At 41.4% G+C, this 24,777-nt stretch overlaps 2 protein-coding genes across 7 annotated transcripts; one reads left to right on the forward strand and one right to left on the reverse strand.

Moving 5' to 3' along the window:
- Positions 1-8,991: 8,991 nt before the first annotated feature.
- LOC139410142 (mast cell protease 8) lies at positions 8,992-16,152 on the forward strand. The gene is made up of 5 exons (XM_071155586.1): positions 8,992-9,108; positions 11,550-11,712; positions 12,372-12,501; positions 12,721-12,948; positions 13,106-16,152. The coding sequence occupies exons 1-5, from the start codon at positions 9,051-9,053 to the stop codon at positions 13,235-13,237; spliced, it is 711 nt and encodes a 236-aa protein (XP_071011687.1). The 5' UTR covers positions 8,992-9,050; the 3' UTR covers positions 13,238-16,152.
- Positions 16,153-17,336: 1,184 nt separating this feature from the next.
- Positions 17,337-23,907, reverse strand: LOC139409148 (cold-inducible RNA-binding protein B-like). 6 transcript variants are annotated; one of them, XR_011634368.1, is made up of 8 exons: positions 23,792-23,907; positions 22,770-22,884; positions 22,539-22,645; positions 20,677-20,827; positions 19,910-20,000; positions 19,628-19,662; positions 18,826-18,932; positions 17,340-18,300 (listed from the first exon to the last, which is right to left on the reverse strand). XR_011634368.1 is itself a non-coding variant. In XM_071153912.1 (7 exons), exons 2-7 carry the CDS (start codon positions 22,867-22,869, stop codon positions 18,281-18,283), a joined length of 504 nt encoding a protein of 167 aa, XP_071010013.1. In that variant the 5' UTR covers positions 22,870-22,884; positions 23,792-23,907; the 3' UTR covers positions 17,337-18,280. The 6 variants fall into 6 exon arrangements, 2 of the variants coding, with proteins under 2 accessions (XP_071010013.1, XP_071010012.1); XR_011634365.1 differs by having other exon boundaries at positions 20,656-20,827; positions 23,792-23,890; XR_011634367.1 differs by lacking the exon at positions 23,792-23,907 and adding an exon at positions 23,680-23,705 and having other exon boundaries at positions 20,656-20,827.
- Positions 23,908-24,777: the final 870 nt, after the last annotated feature.

Raw genomic sequence — 24,777 nt, forward strand, 5'->3', positions numbered from 1 at the left:
AGGGTAGGTGATGCTGGTTGTTCAGTCATTTTGACCAATCAGACGCGTCATAATTCCCATAAAACCTAGCAAGCAGTCAAACACAGAAATGGTTCCCATTGTTTTTTCACCGTTCATTTTTCACATTGTGAATTTTACAAACACTACAAACTAGGTATGTGTTTGGTGTAGGCTTACCTTGGCGTGACATTTTGATAACCGTGTAATTCTCTCTCTGACAAGGTGATGTTTCAACAATATATTTGCCTCAATTTACAAAAAAAAAATGTGAAATGCTGATTAGCAACAGACAAGACCTCAGGAAGACTACAAATTATTGCAGGAAGCTACAGTTCACCAGTGTGATCAGAGACCTGTGTCCAATCCATGATGAATCTATGTGCTGTATTGAAATTCATTTAATAAAGTGTTGAACTTCTTCTGTCCCCTTTCTCTGTCTTAGCTAGCCAATGACTACACTTTAGCTAGCTAGTTAGCAGAGCAGTAGATCAAAAAATGATGTTGTATTACTTAGCCTAGATAATTGTTTGTACAATATGTCGACTTCGGTGTCTATTTCAGAACTTTTGGCATTTTCAAGGATGAGCATAAGAGCATTAAAAGTGGAGAAGTGTGGAGAGGGAAGTTGACGACCAGCAATTATAGAGTAGTGGTTAGGGCCAAGCGCATTACTCCATCGCTGCTAAAAAGGGTCCTCAGATCACAATTGTTGAATGGGGTGTTGTCTGTAAAGTGGAATACAGATAACGAAGAGGAGGGCATCAAGGCATTCAATATGGCTGCAGGGATGGATGTGCAGGAGTCAGGGCTTTGGGTCACAGGGCCTGGGATCCTGGGTGCCTGATGGGCACCACAGCAGTTGGGGAGGTCAAGTGTCCCTACGGTGCAAGTTACATTACCATTGAGGAAGCAGTGACGTCAAAGGATTTCGATATCAAGGAGGGAGGGACATACTGAAGATCATCCGTACTGGCAGCAGGTCCAATGTCAGCTCAACATGACTGGAACACCTGTCACTTCTCACTGCTAACTAAGCTAGCCGTTTCACATCCGTTACAGAGGCACGCTGTGTTAAGAAGCAGTGTGGCTTGGTTGGGTTGTGTTTGGTAGGACAACATGGCTTTCGACCTTTGTTTCTCCCGAGCCCGTACGGTAGTTGTAGCGATGAGACAAGATAGTAATTACTAACAATTGGATACCACGGAATTGGGGAGAAAGGGGGGTAAAAATTAATAAATAAAGAAAATAAAAAATACCTTAACCCACAGATTTGATCATAGTCACAGTAAAATAGGCTGGGCTTTGGTCTATCTGCACATCTAAAATCCTACTATGTGGTTGGGATATTTCTGCTGGGATGGAGGAATTATCTGGAATGTTCAACTACATGATCAGGACAATCTAGGGTACTAATTTGCTTAAAGAGGTGAAGTATTGCACTATGAGCTATACTACACTCAGCTTTGAGGTCACTGAGGAGGACCAACAGTTATAAGGATTCATTCCGGGACGGAACATAAGGATTTTGGGCAATGACCACGATTTCTACTAGCACATTCAATTCCTAAATCTGTGGCATGCGATGGTTATAAAGGTAAAATTTCACTGATGTGTCCGGCTAGTTTGCACATTTTCTACAAGCCATTTCATTGCCGTGTCAGGCTAGTTTGGCACATAGTCTACTAGCCGAGTGTGAAAAGTACCAGCCTCGGGCTAGCTTAATTTCCGTCCATGCTGACATGTATAACTGACTTCACAAGTTATCTGACTAGTCATGTACAGCAGATGCACTCGTGGAACAAAACCATGTGTTTTTTATTGGAAAACATTTAGCTTACAAGTCCATTGTGTGCTAGCTAGCCAGCGAGTTATTTTCTAGCGCACTGTTCGTGTAGTAACCATTTTCAATGTGGTAACATGCTAGCTAATGTTAACCCAACAGGGCACGGATATTTATTTAACGTTTAGCTAGCTAGTTACGTTAAATCATTGTTTGTATATGTAACGGATGTGAAACGCTAGCTTAGTTAGCGGTGGTGCGCGCTATAAATAGTGTTTCAATCGGTGACGTCACTTGCTCTGAGACCTTGAAGTAGTGTTTCCCCTTGCTCTGCAAGGGCCGCGGCTTTTGAGGAGCGATGGGTAACGATGCTTCGTGGGTGACTGTTGTTGATGTGTGCAGAGGGTCCCTGGTTCGCGCCCGAGTATGGGCGAGGGGACGGTCTAAAATTATACTGTTACATATAGTCCGAATTTTTCCCAGACCCCTAGCTATTCCATCAGGGAAGGGATATTTAATGTTCACTAGTTAGAACTAATCGCTAACATTAGGCACATTCGCTAGCATGTCACCGTCTATTGGGGAAGTTCGACTACACCACGGTGAGATACGGTGGTTAGCTAATGTAGCCAGCCAACCAAGGTGCCTAACTAGCTAGCCCACCAGGCACTATTTAGCTAGCTATATCCCTGCCCTGGGCTAAAGTTAGTTAAAACTCTAGTCAGAGTGCGTGTCTGTGTCTCTGCCGACGGAGGAGAACGAGCAGTAGCAGGTTTTCTATTCTTAACCACATTAATAACAACATTAGCTCATCATGTTAATTCTCTCTGATTACTGATCCAATCCCCCCCCCCCCCCCCCCGGATGGATTCCATCAATTAAGAAACCCTAATCCCATTTATTGTGTTGATGTACAGATCATTTGCAAGTATAAAAGCTACATTTAGTTCAACAAAAAAACATTTTAACCCGTGATTTGGAGATCATGTATTGAAATCGCAGGTGGATCTCTGCTATTTCCCTGGCCTTCAGTAACTGTAGGAAAGCATGATCTACCTGAGTAGCCCCAGTACATTTCCAGCTGTGTAAATAGGATAGAGACTTTTGCATGAAGTCTTACTTTCATCAGACGCTGAGTGCTGGACAGTGGGATCTCAGGTAATATCCGCTTAGTGCCTTGGCAACCCTTGTGGTGTTACCATGGCGACAGGCATACATCTAGCTGACTTGGCCAAGAGGGTCTGGCACACAGACAGTTGAAGGGGCTAGTTAATCACCATGAAGCTTTTGGCCTATTGCCTTTGCCATATCTATTTACTTAATTTCTGTTCTTGCCTGTTTTTGTAAATAATCACACTAAAGATACACTATGTGCGGAAGCGTGGCCAGTCAACTCATCATGATAAACGTTTAAAGTGCATGACTTTCACAAAGACACATTTCCTGAGTGTGTTACTCATCCGAATGCTTCAAGATGTTCAGGACGTACAGTATATCGCTTGCTGTGTGGTCCTGTCAGATTGTAAACATAACGATAAATAATTTACACATGTCATTTTGAAACAAATTCCATTTGTGTTTGAGTGGACTGAGCCGTGTGCATAGCGGTTACATGACAGATGATATAGATACTTTTTTTGCCTGTGTCACAGGAGGAGTAAGGCCTAATAAACCTGTATATCTCGTGAAGCGATACAGATATCAGCACCTGATCAGATAACTTGTTTTTTTAGTACAGTACGGTTCACCAGTCTCACCATTCATCAGAAAACGCATGCTACTGTTAATTGCATGCTTTCGAAACGGTTCCAAGCACTTTCGTACAGCAGGAGTCATCTTTGGAAACATACAGCAATGATAGAATGGAGTGAGGAGGGCAGAGGATGTGCACTTGGCCTCGGTCTCGACATGATACTTGGTGAAAAGAATCACAGGTGACCAGCTGTCAAATGTTATTACCATTTACTGTTACCATTAATATTTTGTTATTGATTCTGTCATAAAGAAGCTTATGAAAAAAATCAGATGAAGTCATGCACAGAGGTCTGCCAAGAAGCTTAACAGCATAACCTCTGGCTCTCTAAATAGTCCAGGCTGTCAAACAAATAGCAATTTACCTATGATCGTGTAGAGAGGGAGTGCATCCACCCCCATTTTTTTTCTCTATGCAGGGGAAAGGCATGAGTTCCTCCTTGGGTAAGCCTGCTTAAACTAGCATTTCCATTGGTTCTGTCACGCCTTGGTCTTAGTATTTAGTGTTTTCTTTAATTATTTGTTCAGGCCAGGGTGTGACATGGGGTTATTGTATTGTCTTATTGGGGTTTTTGTAGGCATTGGGATTGTGGTTGATTAGGGGTGTGTCTAGTATAGGCTTGGCTGCCTGAGGCGGTTCTCAATCTGAGTCAGGTGATTCTCGTTGTCTCGGATTGGGAACCGTATTTAGGTAGTCTGAGTTTCACTTTGTATTTCGTGGGTGATTGTTCCTGTCTCTGTGTAGTTTCACCAGATAGGCTGTAATAGGTTTTCGCGTTCCGTTTGTTGTTTTGTTTATATATAGTTATTATCATGTATCGTACTTATTTTCATTAAAGATCATGATTAACCACCACGCTGCATTTCGGTCCGACTCTCTTTCAACAAACGAAGAACGCCGTTACAGGTTCAGCAAGTGGAAAGGGGTAAGGGACCATTTGGGAACACTGGCCTAGTCACGTCCCCTGGTCTCGTGGTTGGGGTGAGCTACTACTCTGGGCTCCTCTCTCTGTCCCCTGGACTAGTCACATCCCCTGGTCTCGTGGTTGGGGTGAGCTACTACTCTGGGCTCCTCTCTCTGTCCCCTGGACTAGTCACATCACCTGGTCCCGTGGTTGGGGTGAGCTACTACTCTGGGCTCCTCTCTCTGTCCCCTGGACTAGTCACATCCCCTGGTCTCGTGGTTGGGGTGAGCTACTACTCTGGGCTCCTCTCTCTGTCCCCTGGACTAGTCACATCCCCTGGTCCCGTGGTTGGGGTGAGCTACTACTCTGGGCTCCTCTCTCTGTCCTCTGGACTAGTCACGTCCCCTGGTCCCGTGGTTGGGTTGAGCTACTGCTCTGGGCTCCTCTCTCTCTCCCCTGGCCTAATGTGCGTCTGTTTGGCAGGGCCCTCTTCCAGGGCCCGGCGAGACCCCAGCAAACATGGGCCTTTCTTCTTCAGCTCTCCTCTCAGAGAGAGAGAGAGGGCAATGCGTGCATAACTATGGCCTGATTTCACCCTGCTCCTCGAAAAAAAACACCCTCAAATACACACGACTGGGTTTTACAAAGTTTTCATTGTTGATAGTGTGAATGGGATTTTGAAACACACATCTGTGGAAATGTGAAACACCAAACTTTAGAAACAATATTTCAGTTTATGTGCCTTATAAAAAGTTTTACTGAAGTTGTCTTTTGCCCCCTCATCTAAAGAACAGCATCTAGACTTTAGATATATTTTTTATTTTATTTATTAAAATAAAATAAAAATATTTAGCCTTTATTTAACTAGGCAAGTCAGTTAAGAACAAATTCTTATTTACAATGACGGCTTACACCGGCCAAACCCGGGCGATGCTGAGCCAATTGTGCGCCGCCCTATGGGAATCCCAATCACGGCCGGTTGTGAGACAGCCTGGAATTGAACCAGGGTGTCTGTAGTGAGGCCTCTTGCACTGAGATGCAGTGCCTTAGATCGCTGTGCCACTCTGGAGCCCCTACAGATTTTATGTCTATTGATTTTTACTTTCTCAACCAAGAGTCCCATAGACCACTCGGCTGTCATGTGAGCCGCTTCAGAGGCTACGATGGACATGTGGCTAAAGGATTACTTCTATAATAAACATGGCAGGATGTCAGTCAGAGGCTGGAGGCATTGTAGCTAGTTATCTGGACAGACAAATCAGAACTGAGCTGATGGAGGACTCAGGAAGTTAGTCTTCAGTACCTCTCCATCCTATCAACACAAATCAAATCACATTTTATTCGTCACATGCTTCGTAAACAACAGGTGTAGACTGACAGTGAAATGTTTACTTACGGGCCCTTCCCAACAATACAGAGACAAATAAAATAGAGAAATAATAGAAAAGTAAAACACGTAATAATAAAAGTACTAATAAATTCACAATGAGTAACGATAACTTGGCTATATACACGGGGTACCAGTACTGTGTTGATGTGCAGGGGTACGAGGTCATTGAGGTAGATATGCAAATATAACTATGAATAAAGTAACAGATAATTAACAGTAGCAGCAGCGTATGCAATGAGTGCAAAAAAGGTCAATGCAGATGGTCCGGGCAGCTATTTGGTTACCTATTTAACTAACTATGTAGCAGTCTTATGGCTTGGGGGTAGAAGCTGTTCCGTGTCCCGTTGGTTCCAGACTTGGTGCTTCGGTACCGCTTGCCATGCGGTAACAAAGAAAACAGTCTATGAATTGGGTGGCTGGAGTTTTAGAAAAGGTTTAGGGCCTTCCTCTGACACCGCCTGATATAGAGGTCCTGGTGTACTGGGCCGTACGCACTACCGTCTGTAGCGCCTTGTGGTCGGATGCCAAGAAGTTGCGGGAATGCAGCCAGTCAAGATGCTCTCAATGCTGTGGAACTTTTTGAGGATCTGAGGGCCAATGCCCCCAAAAAAATTTGGGGGAGAGGGAAGAGGCATTGTCGTGCCCTCTTCACGTCTGTGTTGCTGTGTGTGGACCATGTAAGAACTTAGTGATGTGGACACAGAGGAAATTGAAGCTCTCGACCGGCTCCACTACAGCCCCGTCGATGTGAAAGGGAGCGGGCTCAGCCCTCTGTTTCCTGTAGTCCATGATCAGCTCCTTCGTCTTGCTGATATTGAGGGAGAGGTTGTTGTCCTGGCACCACACTGCCAGGTCTCTGACCTCCTCGCTATAGGTTGTTTCATCGTCTTCGGTGATCAACCACCGTCGTGTCGTCGGCACACAGATCCATGTGTTTCTGGGTGTAGCCCTCTTTATAACATGATCATACTACAGAGATAATGACACATCCACAACTCTACAGTGGGCCAGGAATGAATCCCCTGCCTACCACATATGTGATTTCAATAAGAAATCAAGGAATGTCTGTTTTTTGGTCCTCATTTTAGTGTTGTCGTTTTGTTTTCTTCTTAATAAACATGTAATTTGCAACATGATTTATGGACTTTTTACGACTGTAACTACTTCCCCCCGCTTTCTACCTCAATGGCCAATGGCTAAACCAGGCGGAGCTCAACCCCCGCGGTTCCAATAAAGCTGACAGGCTGACGGTAAAGGCCTCTCCTGCTGGGCTGCCTCTTTGTCCAGCTCCTCTCTGCCTCCTCCTGTGATTCCCATTACGCCATCACACAGCTCCCAGAGCCCATTCACTTCTCCCTGCCACTTTTCTCCTCACAAAATTCACTGTTGCACATTATTCCAAACAATTAAAATAAAAAGCTTGTGGCTCAGGTATGAAAGGGAGTATTATTCAGTCTAGACTCTGGAAGGTATGTAATAGACATACCTGGGGCTATGCGGTCAGTTTATTTGCATACCAGAAACAAATGGGTACCCTTTTCAGCCAAGGGAAATAGGTTGTTACCAAATCACATTTTTTTTATGCATTTCTGGTTGGTAGGTTTTATACATCCCATAAAGGTATCTGGAACAGCTTAACAGGAGGGTCACTTAGGGAGAAAGGAGGTTCATGTGGTTTGAAAGTATCAGAAAACAGAACTTTGGTTTAGATTTGCATGGCAACCAGAAGCAGTTTCAGCATCCCTGTGTGTGGGTGTGAGAGACAGTACAATAATAGATATGTTCACATGGGTCACAGGGAGAAGAGGAGCCAACTGTTTCATTGCTTTTCTGGCAAATAGTTATACTAGTAATACCCTGCTATTATTATGTTATGAACTAAAATCAACTGAAGCAATTGGAAACAAATTGCACCATGCCAATGGGGAAAATGCAAAATGTGTAAGATTAATGGACATTCCTAAAAGTGATCTAGACTTAAATCCTTGAGGCAGCTCTGATACTTGTGTGACAGTCCGTGGTCCAATCATTGACCCTGAAGTTTAATTCCAATCTAAAATAATTTTTCCACTTGAATAAATGGAACATCCTTCAAATATTATTTTCAAAGAGAATAACGATGTTGGGCGCTGGTATTTTACGACCGAGGGTACCCATACCTTTCAAGTCAGCTTCTCCTTTACTTTTCCCAAGATACATCATTAACTGCGTTTGATTTATGCCATCCATTAATATTTCTAATAGTGGTATAATTTTATTTGGATTTCTGGTTGGAAGTAGAATGACTGACCGTGATGCTCACTGTTGTCTGTGCATGTTAATATAATATACTGTAAGAGAGTCACTTGATCCTCTTGATTTCTTCCCAAAGGACTCTAATGCCTTCTTCATACCAGACAAATGACCCAGATCAGAAAGCACTTGGTATAAGTAACCCTTATATCAAACCAATCCTATTTCAATACACTCTCTTTTGACTGGGGTTACGTTGAAATAGCGTTACCTCTGGAGCCCGATGGTAGACAAAGAGGGTCTTACAAGAGCCATGACTTTGAACAGGGAATGGGAATCTTCAAAGCTGTCTGCTGCTTCTACCTCAGAGACATTGAATGGTAAATTATGACGGATGTATTTGGATCACAGTCGGCCAAATGGCCTGATTTATGCTAAAGGATGCACCAGTAGACTCAATTATAAGTCAGCCTTGGGTCACACACTAGAAGTGGCTTTTCACATCGTATAAACCTATCAAAACATAAATCATCATCATAGGATATTTGTTCAATGTCACCCACAAGGGTCTTCTCTCGTTACAGCGGACAATAGTTCTCAAAAATAATCCATGTGTCTGTGTTCTTTCCTTTCAGCCCCATGATATTCCCGAAAGACCCCTATAGTCCACAACAACTAGCCTAGCTATAGTATCACCATTTCAAATATTTATGTCTTGCTTGTAGTGGTTCAGAGGCAGTAGGCTACATGCACAACCAATGTTAAATGAAAGATGCACACAACAGGAAAAATGACAGGCACACAACATGAAAGGGTTTAAGCTCTGTCATTCATCACTCTCAGTGTCAATCGCTCATAATATATGCATAGATGATTAGTTCCTGGACTGTCTCCCCCAAGGCCTATTTAAAGCTGGAGTGTAGTAAGAGACTGAAGGACATTTCTCACAGGTCTCCAACCACATCAATTGCTCAACTGAACTCCATTCACTATGGGCATTCCACTGAACCTGGGTACTCTGGTCCTAATGCTCATTTTCTACAGCGAAGGTAAAGAAAGCAAATACCTAGACTTTAAATGTATGTATTGATTCAGGGTCTTGATGTACTTTTGCAGTCTACTACTACCAATCCAAACTTGTACTGAAGGGAATTCAAGGAATGTACAGTAAGAAAATGTGTTTGAAAAGTGTTGATAAAAGACAGCTGACTCGCTCGCCTCCATATGTATTTGGACAGAAAGTCAAAATGTTAAATATGGTTCTATACTCCAGCGTTTTGGATTTGAGACAAAATGTTTGGTATGAGGTGAAAGTACAGAATGTCATATTTTAAATAAGGATATTTTCAAACATATCTGTTTTACCATTTAGAAAAGAAATACATGTATCTACAGTTGAGGTTGGAAGTTTACATACACTTAGGTTGGAGTCATTAAAACTTGTTTTACAACAACTCCACAAATTTCTTGTTAACAAACTATAGTTTTGACAAGTAGGTTAGGACATCTACTTTGTGCATGACACAAGCAATTTTTCCAACAATTGTTTACAGACAGATTATTTCACTTATAATTCACTGTATTACAATTCCAGTGGTTCATAAGTTTGCATACACTAAGTAGACTGTGCCTTTAAACAGCTTGGAAAATTCCAGAAAATGATGTCATGGCTTTAGAAGCTTCTGATAGGCTAATTGACATAATTTGAGTAAATTGGAGGTGTACCTGTGGATGTATTTCAAGGCCTATCTTCAAACTCAATGCTTCTTTGCTTTTCATTATGGGAAAATCAAAATAAATCAGCCAAGACCTCAGAAAAAAATGGCAGACCTCCGCAAGTGCAAATCAATCCCAGAACAACAGCAAAGGACCTTCTGAAGATGCTGGAGGAAACAGGTACAAAAGTATCCTTATCCACAGTAAAATGAGTCCTATATCCACATAACCTGAAAGGCCGCTCAGCCAGGAAGAAGCCACTGCTCCAAAACGGCCATAAAAAAGCCAGACTACGGTTTGCAACTGCACATGGGGACAAAGATCGTACTTTTTGGAGAAATGTCCTCTGGTCTGATGAAACAAAAATAGAACTGTTTGGCCATAATGACCATTGTTATGTTTGTAGGAAAAAGGGGGAGGCTTGCAATCCGAAGAACACCATCGCAACCGTGACACATGGGGGTGACAACATCATGTTGTGGGGGTGCTTTGCTGCAGGAGGGACTGGTGCACTTCACAAAATAGATGGCATCATGAGGACGGAAATTGTGGATATATTGAAGCAACATATCAAGACATCAGTCAGGAAGTTAAAGCTAGGTCGCAAATGGGTCTTCCAAATGGACAATGACCCCAATACTTCCAAAGATGTGGCAAAATGGCTTAAGGACAACAAAGTCAAGGTATTGGAGTGACTATCACAAAGCCCTGACCTCAATCCTATAGATAATGTGTGGGCAGATCTGAAAAAGCGTGTGCGAGCAAGGAGGCCTACAAACCTGACTCAGTTACACCAGCTCTGTCAGGAGGAATGGGTCAAATGTCACCCAACTTATTGTGGGAAGCTTGGGGAAGGCTACCCAAAAAGTTTGACCCAAGTTAAACAATTTAAAGGCAATGCTACCAAATGCTAATTGAGTGTATGTAAACTTCTGACCCACTGAGAATGTGATGAAAGAAATAAAAGCTGAAAGAAATCATTCTCTCTACTATTATTTGGACATTTCACATTCGTAAAATAAAGTGGTGATCCTAACTGACCTAAGACAGGGATTTTTTTACTAGGATTAAATGTCAGGAATTGTGAAAAACTGAGTTTAAATGTATTTGGCTAAGGTGTATGTAAACCTTCGACTGTATCTAGTACCCCCATCAGTATTTGGACAAATTCACTTATAGTGTATTAAGTAGTTAAAAATTTGGTAGGTCCCATATTCCTTGCACACAATGACTACATCAAGCTTTTGGCTTTACAACCTTTTTGGATGCTTTTACAGCTTGTTTTGGTTGTGTTTCGGATTATGTTTTGCTCAACAGGAAGTGAATGGTTAGTAATGTATTGAGTCATTTTGGAGTCACTTTTATTTTAAGTTAGAATAGTTTCTGAACACATCTACATTTATGTAGATGCTACCATGATTATGAGTAATCACAAATTAATTGTGAATGATAAAAAGTTAGAAAGTTACAGAGGGACAAAGATCATGGGGGACTAGATATATAAAGTTATTTCATTTCTAAATGGTAAAACAGATATGTCTGAAAATACCCTTGAATAAAAGGTGACATTCTGGGCAGTCTCGTCATGTGAAACATTCTATCTTAAATCTAAAATGCTGGAGTATTAGAGCCAAATTTGAAATGTTAGCTTCAATGTCCAATTAGATATGGAGGGGGGTCTACATCAAGTATTGCATAACCTTTATGAGGGTAAGATGAAAAATGCACATCTATCGTTAAATATTGTGGGTCCTGATTTTTGGTGCTGTCACAGTGCATGCAGGGCGCATCTATGGGGGCAAGGAGGCCGTGCCTTACAGTAGACCCTACATGGTCCTCCTGGAGAGGGCTACCACCAACATCCTGAAGCCCAAAAACTGTGCTGGCTTTCTAGTGAGAGAGGACTTTGTGATGACTGCTGCCCACTGCAATGGGAGGTCAGTAATGTCCGCTTATCTAGTGAGAGAATACCAGGGGCAAACATATGGGAAGATATAAGCCATTGTCTGCCCTATAAATCATGCAACTGTTTCTCTTTCCTACCTTATGTATGCAGGGAATTAGATTTCAGCCAAAACAAGTGCAAAATTATTGCTAGTCAAACACGGATATTTATTGCAATCCCACCTATTAAAAGGGCATTTTAATAGGCCACCATTTCAATGTCTCTAGGTTTTTCACACCTGAATATTTTTTACTGTTTTTAGGCTAGGGCTATCCTACGCTACCCCATGTTTCACACAGCTCTTCCTAATTTTGCATTTACACATTTTGACATCATGCATTTCTAACGTCCCCTTTGGAGAATTTAGATGTGAAACACAGCTTAGCCCAGGGCTAAGAGCTCCAATAGCCAAACAAAGGTCCAGTATGAAAAACCTACCAATACATTGGATCACGCACCATTAAGATGTATTGCAGACTGTTGAAATGTCAAGCCACATGCTAAACAAAGGGGAGTGCAAGAATATACTGTAGATTGACATGACATAGATTAACATTATGTTTTCAATCAGCCTCTGTGATTAACCCACTACTGCCTGCTGCAGATATGTGTAAGACCACAGTATATTGTATTACATTGTGTATGTTACAGATCCATTAAGGTCATGCTGGGAGTCCACAACGTGCAACAGGAAAGCGCTCAGGAAATGTTTGTGAAACAGGCATTTCCACATCCACATTATGATAATGAAGAACATTATAATGATATCATGCTACTCAAGGTAAATCTCCTAGCTAGGACCTAAAGTTACGCATACTGTTTTTATGTTTAATTGTGCAATGCATGTTGATGTGACTACAATGTCAAAGTATGCAATCTCTTTGTATCAGACATGTCACAACAAATAATAATTATTAGTTTACCACTATTAAGGTAGGTTATAGAACATCTAAGGTTGTAAGTTGTAACATTTGACATCCCCGCTCTTTCTGCCTCCCAGCTGGAGAAGAATGTGCTTGTCACCAACCGTGTGAGACCCATTGGCCTCCCGCAGACAGAAGATGAGGAGGTGCCCAAGGACTGTCTGGTGTCAGGCTGGGGCTTCAATATCAGGGGAGTAAACAAAGGATCCTCTGTGCTACTGGACCTCAACGTGACACTGGTTGCGAGTCAACTATGCTCAGACAACCATGCGTTCTGCTCTACAGGACTAAATGGACCTGCTCAGGTTAGTGGTGTCTTAAAGTATGTCATTTTGCAGGGGAAAGAACATGGGAGTAAAGAAAGAAAACAATACTTTCACCTTGATGGATGGCATGAATCATTCCAAGTGAAATGTGCCTGTTCATTTGGTCAGTATCGTGGTCACCATGTGTTATTTCCAGGGAGACTCCGGAAGTCCATTGGTCTGTAACGGTGTGGCCTATGGGGTGGTGTCCTGCTCTACAGACAAACTCTACATTTACACGCGCATCCCTGACTACCTGGACTGGATCACCAACACCATGAATAATTGATACGACACTGACCAGAAACCTCTACAGTTTGTTCATTTGTTCACCCAAGTCCCTAGAAGCATGATTATGATACTGCAGAATCTGAATGTGTTTATGATGCTTTCTGATTGATTTAACGGTGCTGGTTAATGTCTGTGTGCCTTCATGCAATAAGCCAAAGATTGTTAGTATAACCTCCTTGTTCTGTGTTGAAGCCTCTGAATTTCCATCTGTCAAACAATGCTTTCAAGTCCTGTTCTGTGCTGCAGCTGTTTTAAATCTTAAATTGTGAATCGTGGGATTAAATAAGTAGAGAGTTGATGTTATTGAACACATTTATTTTGTGAATATCAATATGAGCAAACTGAGAAGAGGTGCTTTGAACAAGTTGTCCCTTAAACAGTGAGGCCATCACACAATGCTTACTGCATTTTGGAGTAGGCTATATTGAAAATATATGAGCAGTAAAAGACATCCGAGCATACCAAAAATCTTAACAAGACTGCCCCCTTGTGCACATCTGAATAACATACAGTCCATGTAAAATACATTAAAGGCCCAGTGCAGTCCAAAACGTGATTCATTGTGTTTTATATCTATTTCCACACTATGAGATTGGAATAATACTGTGAAATTGTGAAAATTATGATAATGCCCTTTTAGTGTGAGAGCTGTTTGAAAAGGCTGCCTGAAATTTCAGCCTGCCTGGTGGCATCAGTTAGTTAATAGACCTATAAGAAAGAGTTCCAAACCTCTCTGCCAATAACAGTTAGTTTTCAGTTTTCCCCTCCCCACTCAGACTCCCAGACAGTCCTAGTAAAATTCTTGCTTGAGAAACTGTTATTTGCTAAAATGCTATTTAAAAAAAAAAAAATTGACCATTTTCATTGAAAACAGGTACTTAAAGGGTATCCACCCCAAACCACAAATGCCCATGATTAACAGTGTTAAATAACACTAATATGTGAAAACAATATTTTTGGTGAACAAATGTTTCGTTTTCTCATTATAATAAGCTTGATAGCAACATGAGAATATCGTTGTTGAAATCTGTTGAAGCTAAAAAATTGACTACAAAACCCACAATGCAATACTCTCTCTGGGCTGTCTAGGTAGCTAAGCTAGCAAACGTATAATACCAAAGTCAATATCAGCATGTGAATTAACTAGCTAGCTGTAAAATCGCTTAAACTGCACTATCAATTTAGGAGTCTATTTCACCGAATTCAACCTGCAATTATCTCTGCCTAGAGCACTGAGGCACAATAAAAATGGACCAGAGCAAGGGCAGATGACGTTGCTATGGCAACAATTGCCTATCCCATGTTTCCCACAGACACACAAGGCGCATTGCGAGAAGGAAAAACTGAGTTGAATAATTGATTGAGCACATCTAAGCGAAATATATACTTTGTCATAATGATATAAACGGATGGATGTGTTATAGACACATATGCCAATGCCATATATTGGCTGATTTGGCGATCTGGAGTGCAGGTAATTGTTTTAAAAGCTTTATGAAATGTGATAGCATGTTATCCTCTATTTCCAGTGAAGATAACCATGTATCTATGACGCATTCCTACAAGATTTCCTGATTTCACAGTTTAAAAAAAAAAATTGTACTTTTTTGTATTTGTTAATATCTATATTTAGATGTTTTATTTTTTTTAAACATTTTGAACACATAAAAAAACAAAAATATACAAACAAGAGCACATAAATACATTTAATACATTTGTCAAACACTTTTATGGTGCATATTGCTTTTTTGCTTTTACATTTACTGATCATTTTAAAATAATATTTAAATTCTATCTTAAATAATGTGAAGAGGGGTTTGTTCTCTGCCCACTTCATTTTATGGATAAAGAATCTTCCATGAAAAATAAACAAATTAACAATGAAAGTTAAATCAGGGTCCATATAATTTGGATCAAAACAAAACATAATATCAGTCTCTCAGATTAACATTAATAGTCGTTCCTTTTCAAATAAAATCTAACTCTCTTCTAAATCTTCTGACATAAGAACAGTCCCAAAATAAATGGTCAAGAGTTTCTGGGTCACAACCACAAAATACACACTTGTTATCAATAGCTATTCTGAATCTGTGTATAATAAAGGTCTTTACAGGGTAGATTCTATGAATGAGTTTGTATGATACTTCTTTCACCTTATTAGATGTAATGGAATGCAGCCCTAGGACAAGTGAACTGGAACAAAGTCTTGTTGTCTGGCAAATATAGTATATCTAATAAAATGCCATTTGATACTCCTCGGGAGTAAATGTAACATTGTGTGTTCTCATGAATTCTGGATAATCATATAGAATAAAATCATCATTATTCAATAATTGTTTAACCCAGATAATGTTGTCAAACCAGTTCTGGAAAAACAAAGACTTGTTTTTGTATTTTATGTCTTTATTACTCCAGATTGCATAACTATGTGGGGAAAAATTGTGTAGGTACATGAGTTTCCAAGTTAGAAGTACTTGTTTATGAAAGTTTTCAAGCTTAATAGGGAATTTACCCACATCAAAGTTGGATTTGTGTAAAAAAATTTAGACCACCAATCTGTTGGAATATTAAATAAGGGATTATATTCCAAATGCAATCCTTATTTTTTAAATAGTTTTGTATCCATTTGATCTTAAAGATTATATTAGATGTTTTATAATACACCTGATTTCACAGATGGACCACAAGTTAAATCATGGGGACAATGTGTATTTTACCCAATGAGAGAACATATGCTTTCACCAAATTGACAGGAGTTTTGTGATTTGTATTTCTGGAGGTGGATTATCCCTTTAATTGTTACCCAGAAATTATTTGATTTTGAGATTTAAAAAAACATATTGGACCTTCAAAACAGTCTGGGATGTATTCCAAGGGCAAAATTAATTGCAATAAATGAAGCAACTTCTCTCGTGACTTGTTTACATAGGCCTAACGATAAGATCGCTAATACTGTGGCAAACAGAAGCGATACAACAGAAGAAAAGTCATATATCAATGTGGTTCAATGGAGCATGATAGCATTCCAACCGACCTACATAATATTATCCCCGTTATCAGCCCTGGCATGCCAGGCTAGATCTGTTGAATACTGGTGAATCATTGGTTTGATCGGGACCTCAGGTCGACAGAATACTCTTGAGTTCCAGGGTAGTTTTGTCTACACATGGAATAGATTAAAGGACAACAGCCCCCTCTGCTGGAATTATTTTATACATGCATGGCCTATAAACCCTCCAACAGTGAACTACTACATTTCACGTGACTTTCCAGAAAATAATTAACTCTTGCCTGGATGTTCCAATAGCTAGCATGACTTATATTATATATTATATTATTCATTAGCATGTGAGTACCTTTAAAAAATGATTTATATATATATATATATATTCACACACACTTCTACCCAGATACTCCTTTCAATAGAATCTCAAGTACTCAGTGGTAAGTTTATTAGGTACACGCATCTAGTACCGGTCATCCAGAACAGCCTGAATTCTTTGGGGCATGGAAACATGCTCAATTGTTATCAAGGGACTTAACGTATGCCAGGAAAACATCCACACCAGCCTGTTCCGTTGAGGTCATCTGCTGCAATAGCCCATCAGTGACCAGGACCGACGAGTTGTGTTCCGAGACGCTGTTCTGCGGCGTTATTTGCGGCCCTCCTGTTAGCTTGCACGGTTCTGGCCATTCACCTCTCATCATCAAGCTGTTTTCCTCCACAGGACTGCATGTTTTTAGTTTGTCACACCATTCTCAGTAAATCCTAGACATGCGTGAATAGGCCAGATGTTTGAGATACTGGAAACAGCACACCTGGCACCGATGATCATACCACACTCAGGTCACTCGTTTTGCCCATTCTAACTTTCAATTGAACAGTAACTGAATGCCTCAATGCCTGCTTTATATAGCAAGCCGCAGCCACATGACTCACTTAATGTAAGAGCGAACCATTTTCGTGAATGGGGTGGTTTACCTAATGAACCAGCCACTGAGTGTATAGCTATTAAGTCACCTCTTTTTTTTTAAACACTTGCAGATGACTAGATTATGGATATGCCTATGTAATGAAACCTGACCAAACCAGCAACAGATTTGTAAATGTTTTTTAATTTTTTTTATTTAGGAAAAATACAACCATGAAGATACAGAACGCTTAAAAAAATCTAATACAAAACCAATCTGATGCTATGACGAGAACAGTTGTGAAATCACTATTTGTATCCTCATAGAAAGTATGTTTGTTGAAAAGAGCTTGCAAGTAGTAGAACTGTCCCGCTTCACATTAATTCAGCACTGTGTGTACTTGAAACCATTGTGTGACTCAGATACACACAAAAAAAACATTCCTTATTTAAAATGTGCAGCTAATAAAATAAAAACCATTCTCAGTAGAAACCAAAATAAATTAGACAAGAACCTGCCATAGACAGGACAGTCAAGCAACAGGTCAGTGCTCCAGAAACACTCATACTCTCCTCTCTCGGTCAGGAAGAACAGCGCAGACATGGTGGTGATGGTTTCAGACCTTTCTGTGCATTTACCTCATTCAGGCTCATCACATTATCAGTTGGCAAAACAGTCAATCATAAACAAAATAAGTGCAAGCAATTTTTGTACTTTGCTTTGTAACAGAGTTAAAACTACAAAAGCGTTAACATTATCTATCCAAGATATATTCCTTGTCTTTTAGGTTGTGCCTCTTTGCGTGCACGGCCCAAAGTGAGGCAACGGCCTACAGCACGAGCCTTGCTCTTTCGAGCTACCCACAAAAACTGTAAATTAAAAAGTAGTTCTCTGCAGTTTTCAATAACAAATAAGGAGAATCAGAAAGTTAAAAAACAAAAACTTGGAATAGACCAGTGGTGGGAGGCTCGGAGTGCGAGCCAGCCCTCCCCGCACTTATCCAGGACTGCTCTTATCTACATGGTCGGTTTCAGAAGATTTAAAGTGTTGCGGAGCAGCAGGCCCTGGGCTGGGACCAGGCCATGCCAGGGGCCGTGCCCAGACGACAGACAATCCGGTCGTCTCCGTCCTACCAGCCGCCCTCGTCACCTGTAGAGGAAGTCGGAAAACACACAAGTTACCATGATTCTGTGGAAGGTATGAGGCTCGTCTTTCGAAAGGGGCCCTGCTGCTACTGAACGCTAATCCCTTTTGAAGATACTTAAGATTTGGTAGCAATTTATGCTGGTGTGAACGGCACTGTGACAAAAACATCTGAAGGCAGGCCATCCGAGTATAAACTCATTGTTTCCATTCAGCAAACACAGTCGCTCCACAAAAGCAATATTACCTTGGTATATTCCATGGACAGATTTTTTTTTTTGAAGAACTAAACAAAAGCAGACAGATAGGACAACTGACCTCCTACTCTTGCAAATAACAGATTACATCAACCAGAAAGGTGACTGACTCCAGATCCTAGTACTGCAAGGTATAGAAGAAAAGTAAAATATACCTCTACAAACAAGCTGCTGCAAGACAGAAAAAGCTTATGACAAGAAAAGCAGGAAGTAGAGAGCTAATGCTATAACCCCTGACAGCTCGCGCCAAGACGGTTGCAGACCGAGAGCCTACCTTGGCATTTTGCAGTGCTAAACTGGAGCATCAACATATTGTTTCTTCAGTTCAACATATTTCAACTACAGGAGGCAGCCTCACTGTGCACCAGAGAACAGCACCGCCTGTTCAGAGAAGAGAAAGCCCAGTGGTTAATGACGAAGTCCCAGGCTCTCCAACAAGGAGGGAAACAAGTACACTAAGGCCCATCTGCAGACCCTCTCTTCCACTGCTACTCCCTAAAGGAATGGATGCTGAGCTGAAGAGGCATCTTGGGTCTTTCATATTCTACATACCTTTAATGAGCACCAATGACTCATTTTACAATACTAACCAGGTAGGGCATTTGTATGTTGGAAATGCCCAGTGAACACACCACTGGTTTCATTTGCAACCCTTCTTTAAGATGAATTATATAGCGCATATTGTGAAAGACAAAAGTGTAACTTGGGAGGGTGTATTTCTTAATATATTGAGGCAAGAATGGGAATAGGGAACCCGTTTCTCCATTACATATGACTAAAGGAAAGCTTCATACATTGAGAAAATTACTTATTTCATTACTTTAACGGATATTTTCATCCATCGGTTGGCCCCAACACCAGAGGGGGCGAACCCAGTCCGATTGAAGTCCATCCAGCTGCTATACAGGTCAAGGACCTGCCAAAGCTCTGGTGTCGATTGGTCGAATACATGTCTATGGCAGCTTGCAGTGATGTGGCTGTCCAGGCACCGGATTGGCCGCCTATCCTGACTCCCTACACTTGTGTAAGCTTATAAGAAGCCTCGCCATAGCTATCGTAGCTGTCTCTATACGAACCTCCAGAACGATCTCCGTATCCTCCTCCTTGCGCTCTGTGGGCAGAAGAAGAAATGTACATCAGTAAACAAGAATTGGATGAGCATTTGAGTAATATCAAATTGAAAAAACGTTATTCCTAAAAAGTGCTTTCTTATTATCAAAAGTGGGCACATAAGCTTCTTGAAATGTGTTAAGATTCATTTATAGAATCTATCCTGTCTTTTCAAATTCCAGCGATTGTCTAACAGGTATGTATATGCAAATGTAGCGTCTATGTATCCGAGGTGGTGTATCATTCACCTGTCTTTGTTGTAGTAGCCGCGGTCTGATCCGTATGAGCCACCACTTCTGTTGTCGTAACGTCCACCGCCATAGCCCCGCTCCCCACCACCTGTAATAGAACTTGTGGTCAACAGCTGCCTCAAGGTGGACTAAACATGTACGGTATTCATATTATGGTTCAATTAGTTGATAAGAGAATATTGGACACTTTAGTGTTGACATGCTATCACTAGGCTAAGAGATGGTTCAATCAAACCTCTACAGCTACCAGACAACGGCAACAGTCACTGCAAAACAAAAACAAGACACGAGGACAACCCACTGGGCACAGGCATCAGTTCAACTTCTAGTTTCAACTTACAGTAGGTTGAGTTGTTAACTGATATAAAATCAACAACAAAAGATTCACCATGTCATTGGATTTTTTATTTTTTATGACAAAATTCAGGCTGATTACTTTTTTCAAATCCAATCAATTTTCTACATTGATTCAACAATTATTATTTGATGTGGAAACATTAATTCAATCAATTTTTGCCCAGTGGGATAGGAGTGGTTATTAAGGATGAGGGACCAGAGGGGAGGGTCAGAGCACGGGGTGCACACACTGACTACTTCTGGTTAGTTCTGCAAGTCACAGAATCCCAGGCTAGCGAAGGTGTGAGGACATCTTTGTAGGGTTGGGACTGGGGTGTCTGTCAGTCACTCCAAGGCAAACATGGGAGGGAAACTGGACGCTGGAGGATAGAAAACAACAAACTTGCCTCGTGAGAAGCCACGCCCACCTCTTCCACCACCACCACCTCTCCCTCCACGGAAGTATCCTCCTCCACCACCTCTGCCACCCGACGAGCCCCCTCGGAATCCGCCCCCGGACCTGCCACCACCGCCAGACTTGCCAGCCTGGTCGACACGGATCTGTCTGCCGTCAAGTGACTGACACAGATAAGGTTGGGTGAGAAGATAATACACAATTAAGATCATCATTGAACAGTCAAAGAGTTGTGTTCCAGGGCAGAGTTTAGGTTATTTATTTCACCTTTATTTAACCAGGTAGGCAAGTTGAGAACAAGTTACACATCGAGTAAAACAAAGATACAGTAGAAAAATAAGTATATACACAATGTGAGCAAGTGAGGTGAGATAAGGGAGGTGAAGGCAAAAAAAAGTCCATGGTGGCGAAGTAAATACTATAAAGCAAGTAAAACACTGGAATGGTTGATTTGCAATGGAAGAATGTACAAAGTAGAGATAGAAATAATGGGGTGCAAAGGAGCAAAAATAAATAAATACAGTAGGGGGAGAGGTAGTTTGGGCTAAATTATAGATGGGCTATGTACAGGTGCAGTAATCTGTGAGCTGCTCTGACAGCTGGTGCTTAAAGCTAGTGAGGAAGATAAGGGTTTCCAGTGTCAGAGATTTTTGTAGTTCGTTCCAGTCATTGGCAGCAGAGAACTGGAAGGAGAGGTGGCCAAAGGAAAAATTGGTTTTCGGGGTGACCAGAGAGATACACCTGCTGGAGCGCGTGCTACAGGTGGGTGCTGCTATGGTAAAACCCGCGAGCTGAGATAAGGGGGGACTTTACCAAGCAGGGTCTTGTAGATTACCTGGAGTCAGTGGGTTTGGCGACAAGTATGAAGCGAGGGCCAGCCAACGAGAGCGTACAGGTCGCAGTGGTGGGTAGTATATGGGGCTTTGGTGACAAAACGGATGGCACTGTGATATACCTTAATCAATAAATTGGATGCAGTCTTAAGCTATTTTGTAAAAGACATCGCCGAAGTCAAGGGTTGGTAGGATGGTCAGTTTTACAAGGGTATGTTTGGCAGCATGAGTGAAGGATGCTTTGTTGTGAAATAGGAAGCCAATTCTAGATTTAACTTAGGATTGGAGATGTTTGATGCGAGTCTGGAAGGAGAGTTTACAGTCTAACAAGACACCTAGTTATTTGTAGTTGTCCACATATTCTAAGTCAGAGCCGTCCAGAGTAGTGATGTTGGACAGGTAGCAATCGGTTGAAGAGCATGCATTTAGTTTTACTTGTATTTAAGAGCAATTGGAGGCCACAGAAGGAGAGTTGGAGGGTTGTTAAGTGTCCAAAGAAGGGCCAGAAGTATACAGAATGGTGTCGTCTGCGTAGAGGTGGATCAGAGACTCACAAGCAGCAAGAGCGACATCATTGATGTATTCAGAGAAGGGAGTCGGTCCAAGAATTTAACCCTGTGGCACCCCCATAGAGACTGCCAGAGGCCCGGACAACAGACCCTCCGATTTGACACACTGAACTCTATCAGAGAATTTGCTGGTGAACCAGGCGAGGCAATCATTTGAGAAACCAAGGCTGTCGAGTCTGCCGATGAGGATGTGGTGATTGACAGAGTCGAAAGCCCTGGCCAGGTCAATGAATACGGCTGCACAGTATTGTTTCTTATCGATGGCGGTTAAGATATCGTTTAGGACCATGCGTGGCTGAGGTGCCCATGACCAGCTCTGAAACCAGATTGCATAGCGGTGAAGGTATAGTGGGATTTGAAATGGTCGGTAATCTGTTTGTTGACTTGGCTTTCGAAGACCTTAGAAAGGCAGGGTAGGATATAGGTCTGTAGCAGTTTGGGTCAAGAGTGTCCCCCCCCGTTTAATTTGTCACCTTGCCGTTCATGGCCAGCATAGCATCCTTGGCCTCATCCGGGTTCTCAAAGGTGACGAAACCAAAGCCCCTGGACCTCTGAGTTTCCCTGTCTTTAATTACAACAACTAGACAGAGGAAAAACCATTTTAAAAGTTAGACCATAGACATTCAAACCATTTTCAAACAGCAGACCACATGCCCAAATAAAGAATTACGGTGCACCAGTAATAGTAACAGTTAGTTAGTTACCTTCAGATATTTGCCCATATTTGGAGAACACATCTTCTAATGACTGTTCATTAGTGTCAAAGCTCAGGCCACCCACAAAAAGCTTCCCTTCGTCAGACATCCTTCCTTTTAACCACTGTAGAAGGGAATAAGTGTATTATGTGGTTCAGATTGTTAACTAGTAGCAGGTTATTTTTGGATTCAAACACCTGTTCATGTTCTATTCTTGCAATGGTGCAAATACACGCAGTAATAAAATTAAATTCTAGCTAACAGTTGATGGCTTGATTTTAGGTATTTTGTATTGCGAAAATAAAATAAAAGTGAGCGAGATCCTAGCAGAGTTTGAGATAGTCGAGCGAGAGAAGCACAAACGCGTATGGGGGTTTACGTAGGAGAGGCCCAAGATCATCCTGCCCCCGGTAACTAGCTAGTTCTGCCGTCTTCCCTTTCCAATAGACCGTAGTTAGAGCGCCACATTACGCTTGCTAGCGAGCTACCTAGCCAATTAAATGTGCGTTCTCACAAAAAGCACGCCTCGCTGGACAAGCGGATGACCGTGGTGCTATTTTGTTTATTTGAATCAGTAAACTAGCCAACTCGTGTATGTACACAATTCAATTCCCGCCCCCATGTGTACTATGCCTAGCTAGATTCAACTGCCTTTGTTCAACATTGTCCAGCTAAACCACAACGGCCTTAACAATAGTGCTATAGTAATGTAATGGAAGCCCCTGGTAGCCAGCCATCACTGCGTCATTGCATCGACTAGTGAGCGCGCTCGCAGAGTAAAATGGTTGGCATTGCCTTGCTTTAACGACGAATGCAAGAAAGGGGGACTTTCGCATGCCACCACAATATAATTGTCCATACATTGACTGAATTAAATTTACAATCATGAGAATGTTATCGTGGACTAACTACTAGTTACATATATAGCCACGTTCAGACTTCTCGGGTGTCAGACCCTAATTTACCGCGACACCATCTTGTTACTGTCCCCAACTTAAAAGTTTAAACAAAAGGCTATTACAAGCGCTTACCGCCGACAAAAACCGTGAGATTCTTCCGACCGACCTGCAGTAGATGGGAACGAATGAGTTGCGGGGCCTCCTGGTTTATGTATTGATGAGACCTTTGCGGTTACGCCCATCTTATTAATATTAAGTCGGTACACGCCATCTGACCCAGCATATCAATTCAACTCGACTTACTTTTAATCATTCAATGGTCGCGAAATGATGCATGTTAAATTGTAGCATCAACTAGACGGATAAGTATACTCAAGTATAAATGCCCGTACCGTGGTCTCATTTAAGTCGATGCCTTTTTTTGGGTCAATATGAATGTCAAATGATTTAGTTGTTCCCAACATCAACTCCTCTAAATAAAAACTAAGTGTTACATCTTAGTGTCCTGTACTACATAGATAAATGTTGACATTAAAGGAATGTCCTATAAACTACTATACCAGAGAAGCAAAAACTTGAATGGACCACTCAGTTAATTTGATGATTTAACACCAAAAAATGTCAGCTATGTATACTGGTAATATAGGTATTTCATGTTGCATCTTGTGACATAGTCAGCAGTGCGTGGTTAAAACCACAACCTGTGTTGTGATAAGTGTGTTTACTTGATAACCGGTTAATTCATATGCCTTGCCTAAAGGCTGAGAAGACTGTTACAGAATAAATTACACTACAGCTTTGTTCAATCACAAAACCACACAGCAACCTCTGTCCAGTGAAGTCCAGAGCATATTGCATGTACACGAACATGACCTACAGCATGGTCAAGCAACTTCATTTCAGACAGATTTAGAACGAGTTCCGCAAGACGCAAAGAAAACAGGCACTGTCTCCACTATTCCAGCACCATTTTTATAATCAAAGGACCTCTGCCTAGTCTAATAGTGACAACTAAAAGATCAAACAAAAATTAATCCAATCAACATAAGCTAAATGTGGCTGTCCATGGTTCCGATTGACCGCACACGTGTTCATGCAAATAAAAATACATGTAAACT

This window comes from Oncorhynchus clarkii, chromosome 5 (genome assembly GCF_045791955.1).
Source record: "Oncorhynchus clarkii lewisi isolate Uvic-CL-2024 chromosome 5, UVic_Ocla_1.0, whole genome shotgun sequence".
NCBI classification, from domain to species: domain Eukaryota; kingdom Metazoa; phylum Chordata; class Actinopteri; order Salmoniformes; family Salmonidae; genus Oncorhynchus; species Oncorhynchus clarkii.

Coding starts and splice junctions, on each gene's coding strand:
- LOC139410142 (XM_071155586.1), top strand. CDS start 9,051: ATGGGCATTCCACTGAACCTGGGTACTCTGGTCCTAATGCTCATTTTC. Junction 12,502..12,720: donor ATGATATCATGCTACTCAAG/GTAAATCTCCTA, acceptor TCTGCCTCCCAG/CTGGAGAAGAATGTGCTTGT. Junction 12,949..13,105: donor GACTAAATGGACCTGCTCAG/GTTAGTGGTGTC, acceptor TGTTATTTCCAG/GGAGACTCCGGAAGTCCATT.
- LOC139409148 (XM_071153911.1), bottom strand. CDS start 22,869: ATGTCTGACGAAGGGAAGCTTTTTGTGGGTGGCCTGAGCTTTGACACT. Junction 20,828..22,538: donor TGCTGGCCATGAACGGCAAG/GTGACAAATTAA, acceptor TATCTGTGTCAG/TCACTTGACGGCAGACAGAT. Junction 18,301..19,627: donor ATACGGAGATCGTTCTGGAG/GTTCGTATAGAG, acceptor CTTCCTCTACAG/GTGACGAGGGCGGCTGGTAG.